Here is a 6,669-nt window from a genome sequence, read left to right on the forward strand (position 1 = left end):
CATGGTGTATGATCTTTTTAATGTGTTGTTGGATTCTGATTGCCAGAGTTTTGTTAAGGATTTTTGCATCTATGTTCATCAGTGATATTGGCCTGTAGTTTTCTTTTTTTGTGGCATCTTTGTCTGGTTTTGGTGTTAAGGTGATGGTGGCCTCAAAGAATGAGTTTGTAAGTTTACCCTGCTCTGCAATTTTCTGGCAGTGTTTGAGTAGGATAGGTGTTAGCTCTTCTCTAAATTTTTGGTAGAATTCAGTTGTGAAGCTGTCTGGTCCTGGGCTTTTGTTTGCTGGAAGATTTCTGATTACAGTTTCAATTTCCATGCTTATGATGGGTCTGTTAAGATTTTCTATTTCTTCCTGGTTCAGTTTTGGAAAGTTGTACGTTTCTAAGAATTTGTCCATTTCTTCCACGTTGTCCTTTTTATTGGCATATAATTGCTGATAGTAGTCTCTTATGATCCTTTGTATTTCTGTGTTGTCTGTTGTGATCTCTCCATTTTCATTTCTAATTTTATTGATTTGATTTTTCTCCCTTTGTTTCTTGATGAGTCTGGCTAATGGTTTGTCAATTTTATTTATCCTTTTAAAGAACCAGCTTTTGGCTTTGTTCATTTTTGCTATGGTCTCTTTTGTTTGTTTCATATTTATTTCTGCCCTAACTTTTAATATTTCTTCCCTTTTTCTAACCCTGGGGTTCTCCAATTCTTCCTTTTCTAGTTGCTTTAGGTGTAGAGTTCGGTTATTTATTTGACTTTTTTCTTGTTTCTTGAGGTATGCCTGTATTGCTATGAACCTTCTCCTTAGCACTGCTTTTTCCAGTGTTCCACAGGTTTGGGGTTGTTGTGTTTTCATTTTCATTAGTTCTATGCATATTTTGATATCTTTTTTTATTTCTTCTGTGATTTGTTGGTTATTCAGCAGCATGTTGTTCAGCCTCCATATTTTGGAATTTTTAATAGTTTTTCTCCTATAATAGAGATCTACTCTTACTGCATTGTGGTCAGAAAAGATGCTTGGAATGATTTCAGTGTTTTTGAATTTACCAAGGTGAGGTTTATGGCCCAGGATGTGATCTATCCTGGAGAAGGTTCTGTGTGCACCTGAGCAAAAGGTGAAAATGATTGTTTTGGGGTGAAATGTCCTATTGATGTCAATTAGGTCTAACTGGTCTATTGTATCATATAAAGTTTGTATTTCCTTGTTAATTTTTTTGTTTAGTTGATCTATCCATAGGAGTGAGTGGGGTATTAAAGTCTCCCACTATTATTGTGTTATTGTTAATTTCCCCTTTCATACTTGTTAGCATTTGTCTGACATATTGCAGTGCTCCTATGTTGGGTGCATATATATTTATAATTGTTATATCTTCTTCTTGGATTGATCCTTTGATCGTTATGTAGTGTCCTTCTTTGTCTCTTTTCACAGCCTTTGTTTTAAAGTCTATTTTATCTCATATGAGTATTGCTACTCCTGCTTTCTTTTGGTCTCTATTTGCATGGAATATCTTTTTCCAGTCCTTCACTTACAGTATGTATGTGTCCCTTGTTTTGAGGTGAGTCTCTTGCAGACAACATATATAGAGGTCTTTTTTGTATTGATTCAGCCAGTCTTTGTCTGTTGGTTGTGGCATTCAACCCATTTATGTTTAAGGTAATTATTGATAAGTATGATCCCGTTGCCATTTACTTTATTGTTTTGGGTTCAAGTTTATACACCCTTTTTGTGTTTCCTGTCTAGAGAATATCCTTTAGCATTTTTTTTGGAGAGTTGGTTTGGTGGTGCTGAATTCTCTCAGCTTTTGCTTGTCTGTAAATCTTTTGATTTCTCCTTCATATTTGAAGGAGATCCTTGCTGGGTACAGCAATCTTGGCTGTAGGTTATTTTTTCATCACTTTAAGTATGTCTTGCCATTCCCTCCTGGCCTTAAGAGTTTCTATTGAAAGATCAGCTGTTATCCTTATGGGAATCCCCTTGTGTGTTATTCATTGTTTTTCCCTTGCTGCTTTTAATATTTGTTCTTTGTGTTTGATCTTTGTTAATTTGATGAATATGTGTCTTGGGGTGTTTCACCTTGGGTTTATCCTGTTTGGGACTCTCTGGGTTTCTTGGACTTGAGTGATTATTTCCTTCCCCGTTTTAGGGATGTTTTCAACTCTTATCTCCTCAAATATTTTCTCATGGTCTTTCTTTTTGTCTTCTTCTTCTGGGACTCCTATGATTCAAATGTTGGGAGTTTTAACACTGTCCTAGAGGTCTCTGAGATTGTCCTCATTTCTTTTAATTTGTTTTTCTTTTTTCCTCTCTGATTCATTTATTTCTACCATTCTATCTTCTAATTCACTAATCCTAACTTCTGCCTTGTTATTCTACTATTTGTTGCCTCCAGAGTGTTTTTGATCTCATTTATTGCATTATTCATTAGATATTGACTCGTTTTATTTCTTCTAGGTCCTTGTTAAACCTTTCTTGCATCTTCTCAATCCTTGTCTCCAGGCTATTTATCTGTGATTCCATTTTGATTTGAAGATTTTGGATCATTTTCACTATCATTATTTGGAATTCTTTATCAGATAGACTCCCTATCTTTTCCTCTTTTGTTTGGTTTGATGGGCATTTATCTTGTTCCTTTACCTTCTGGGTATTCCTCTGTCTCTTCATCTTGTTTGTATTGCTGTGTTTGGGGTGTCCTTTCTGTATTCTGGCAATTTGTGGAGTTCTCTTTATTGTGGAGTTTCCTTACTGTGGGTGGGGTTGTACAGGTGGCTTGTCAAGGTTTCTTGGTTAGGGAAGCTTATGTCAGTGTTCTGGTGTGTAGAACTGGATTTCCTCCCTCTGGAGTGCAATGAAGTATCCAGTAATGAGTTATGAGATGTCAATGGTTTTGGAGTAACTTAGGGCAACCTGTATATTGGAGCTCAGGGCTGTGTTCCTGTGTTGCTGGAGAATTTGCATGGTATGTCTTGCTCAGGAACGTTGGCCTTTGGGTGGTGCTTGATTTCAGTGTAGGTATGGAGGCGTTTGATGAGCTCCTGTCAATTAATGTTCCCTGGAGTCAGGAGTCCTCTGGTGTTCTCAGGGTGTGGACTTAAGCCTCCTGCTTCTGGTTTTCAGTCTTATTTTTACAGTAGTTTCAAGACTTCTCCTTGTATACAGTACTGTTGATAAAACATCTAGTTTCAAGGTGAAAAGTTTCTCCACAGTGAGGGACACCCAGAGAGTTTCACAGAGTTACATGGAGAAGAGAAGAGGGAGGAGGGAGACCCAAATGAGATGAGGTGGAGTCAGTACAGGAGAGAGCAAGCTAGCCAGTAATCACTTCCTTATGTGCACTCCACAACTGGATTGCTCAGAGATGTTCATGGAGTTATACCAAGAAGAGAAGAGGGAGGAAGGAGATAGAGGTGGTCAGGAGGATAAAAGGGGGGAATCGAAAGGAGTGAGACAGATCCAGCCAGTAATCAGTTCCCTAAGTGTTCACCTCCCGCCCGAGGCCAGGGGCAGTGACCCTGAGGAGCCACCCCAAGCCTGAGGCCTGGTGCGGCAGCTGGGAGGAGCAACTCGAGGAGAGGTGGCTGTGCAGGCACAGGAGGGCCTAGAGGAGCTATCCCACATTGAAGGTCAGGAATGGTGGCGGTAAGGAGATACCCCTCATCCAAGGTAAGATGCAGCGGCTGTGCTTTGCTGGAGCAGCCGTGAAGAGATACCCCATGCCCAAGGTAAGAGAAACCCAAGTAAGATGGTAGGTGTTGCAAGAGGGTATCAGAGGGCAGATGCACTGAACCATACTCACAGAAAACTAGTCAATCTAATCACACTAAGACCAGAGCCTTGTCTAACTCAAGCCATGCCTGCAGGGTAACCCAAGACAGGCGGGTCAATGTGGAGAGGTCTGACAGAATGTGGTTAACTAAGTTGACTATTATATTTACTACTGTGGGCAAGAATCTCTCAGAAGAAATGGAGTAGCCATCATGGTCAACAAAAGAGTCTGAAATGCAGTACTTAGATGCAATCTCAAAAACGACAGAATGATCTCTGTTCATTTCCAAGGAAAATCATTCAATATCACGGTAATCCAAGTCTATGCCCCAACCAGTAATGCTGAAGAAACTGAAGTTGAATGGTTCTATGAAGACCTACAAGACCTTTTAGAACTAACACCCCAAAAAGATGTCCTTTTCATTATAGGGGACTGGAATGCAAAAGTAGGAATTCAAGAAACACCTGGAGTAACAGGCAGATTTGGACTTGGAATGTGGAATGAAGCAGGGCAAAGACTAATAGAGTTTTGCCAAGAAAATGCACAGGTCATAGCAAACACCCTCTTCCAACAGCACAAGAGAAGACTCTATACATGGATATCACCAGATGGTCAATGCCGAAATCAGATTGATTATATTCTTTGTAGCGAAAAATGGAGAAGCTCTATACAGTCAACAAAAACAAGACCAGGAGCTGACTGTGGCTCAGATCATGAACTCCTTATTGCCAAATTCAGACTTAAATTGAAGAAAGTAGGGAGAACCACTAGACCATTCAGGCATGACCTAAATCAAATTCCTTATGATTATACAGTGGAAGTGAGAAATAGATTGAAGGGCCTAGATCTGATAGATAGAGTGCCTGATGAACTATGGTTCGTGACATTGTTCAGGAGACAGGGATCAAGATCATCCCCATGGAAAAGAAATGCAACAAAGCAAAATGGCTATCTGGGCAGGCCTTACAAATAGCTGTGAAAAGAAGAGAGGCAAAAAGCAAAGGAAAAAAGTAAAGATGTATGCATTTGAAGGCAGAGTTCCAAAGAATGGCAAGGAGAGATCAGAAAGCCTTCTTCAGCAATGAATGCAAAGAAATAGAGGAAAGCAACAGAATGGGAAAGACTAGAGATCTCTTCGAGAAAATTAGAGATACCAAGGGAACATTTCATGCAAAGACAGGCTCGATAAAGGACAGAAATGGTCTGGACCTAACAGAAGCAGAAGATATTAAGAAGAGGTGGCAAGAATACACAGAAGAACTGTACAAAAAAGATCTTGACGACCCAGATAATCATGATGATGTGATCACTCATCTAGAGCCAGACATCCTGGAATGTGAAGTCAAGTGGGCCTTAGGAAGCATCACTATGAACAAAGCTAGTGGAGGTGATGGAATTCCAGTTGAGCTGTTTCAAATCCTGGAAGATGATGCTGTGAAATTGCTGCACTCAATATGCCAGCAAGTTTGGAAAACTCAGCAGTGTCCACAGGATTGGAAAAGGTCAGTTTTCATTCCAGTCCCTAAGAATGGAAATGCAAAAGAATGCTCAAACTACTGCACAATTGTAAAGTAATGCTCAAAATTCTCCAAGCCAGGCTTCAGCAATACATGAACCGTGAACTCCCTGATTTTCAAGCTGGTTTTAGAAAAGGCAGAGGAACCAGAGATCAAATTGCCAATATCTGCTGGATCATGGAAAAAGCAAGAGAGTTCCAGAAAAACATCTTTCTGCCTTATTGACTATGCGAAAGCCTTTGACAGTGTGGATCACAATAAACTGTGGAAAATTCTGAAAGAGATGGGAATAATCTGCCTCTTGAGAAATCTGTATGCAGGCCAGGAAGCAATAGTTAAAACTGGACATGGGGCCCCTGCGGCCCGGTCCAGCCAGCTCGCTCCTGCTCGCTCTGGCCGGGGCCGCCCCGTCCCGCCCCGCCCCCGCCGGCCGGGTGCCCTAGGTGCCGCGCGGAGACCCTCTGCACTGTGCGAACATGGTGCTGCGCGCGGTGTGGAGCGTCCGGGCCGTGGTCGGCAGCCTGCGCGCCATCTCAGCACCCAGCGCGCCCTGCTCGCTGCGGCCCTGGGGACTGCCAGCGGGTGCCTGCCGTCCGGGTGCTGCGCACCGGCCCTGCTCTGCTGTCGGTGCGGAAATTCACAGAAACACACGAATGGGTAACAACAAACAATGGTGTTGGAACAGTGGGAATCAGCAATTTTGCACAGGAAGCTTTGGTAGATGTTGTTTACTGTAGTCTGCCTGAAGTTGGGACAAAGTTGAACAAACAAAAGGAGTTTGGTGCTTTGGAAAGTGTCAAAGCTGCTAGTGAACTTTATTCTCCTCTATCAGGAGAAGTAACTGAAATTAATAAAGCTCTAGCAGAAAATCCAGGACTTGTCAACATGTCTTGTTAGGAAGATGGTTGGCTGATCAAGATGACATTCAGTAACCCTTCAGAACTAGATGAACTAATGAGTGAAGAAGCATATGAGAAATACATAAAATCTATTGAGGAGTGAAAATAGAACCCCTAAATAAACTACTTTGAAACAACTTAATCTAGCATAGTTGTCTTAAATTAGTGGTGGATAGGCATTTAAAAAACAACTTTTAGCAAAAGAAACTACTTGTAACAATGTTTCCTGAAGAAAATACCGCTTAACTTTCTAATGGCTTCAGATAAACACTGTGCATCTTTTCCACAGCATCCTGTGATTTTTAGGCTAGGCTCCAGTTATAATATTCAGAATTCCTGAAATTATCTCTGGTAAAACATTACAAAAATTATGTAATTCAAGGATAACATGGTTATCTTAAATCTTATATGACGCTGTAACTTGCTTACAGCTATCCTTGGATTTGGGTCAAAATTATCTTCCCATTAGAAATAACTGCCAGTGGAGAAAAGTTT

The 6,669-nt window shown here is 40.9% G+C and overlaps 1 protein-coding gene across 1 annotated transcript; it reads left to right on the forward strand.

The window, feature by feature from the left end:
- Positions 1 to 5,716: 5,716 nt before the first annotated feature.
- On the forward strand, positions 5,717 to 6,320 carry LOC114113605 (glycine cleavage system H protein, mitochondrial). The gene is given in 2 exon segments (XM_027965790.3): positions 5,717 to 5,859; positions 5,861 to 6,320. Coding segments are annotated over 2 exon segments (525 nt in total). The 5' UTR covers positions 5,717 to 5,751; the 3' UTR covers positions 6,278 to 6,320.
- Positions 6,321 to 6,669: the final 349 nt, after the last annotated feature.

The sequence above is a fragment of the Ovis aries genome, chromosome 2 (genome assembly GCF_016772045.2).
Source record: "Ovis aries strain OAR_USU_Benz2616 breed Rambouillet chromosome 2, ARS-UI_Ramb_v3.0, whole genome shotgun sequence".
NCBI classification, from domain to species: domain Eukaryota; kingdom Metazoa; phylum Chordata; class Mammalia; order Artiodactyla; family Bovidae; genus Ovis; species Ovis aries.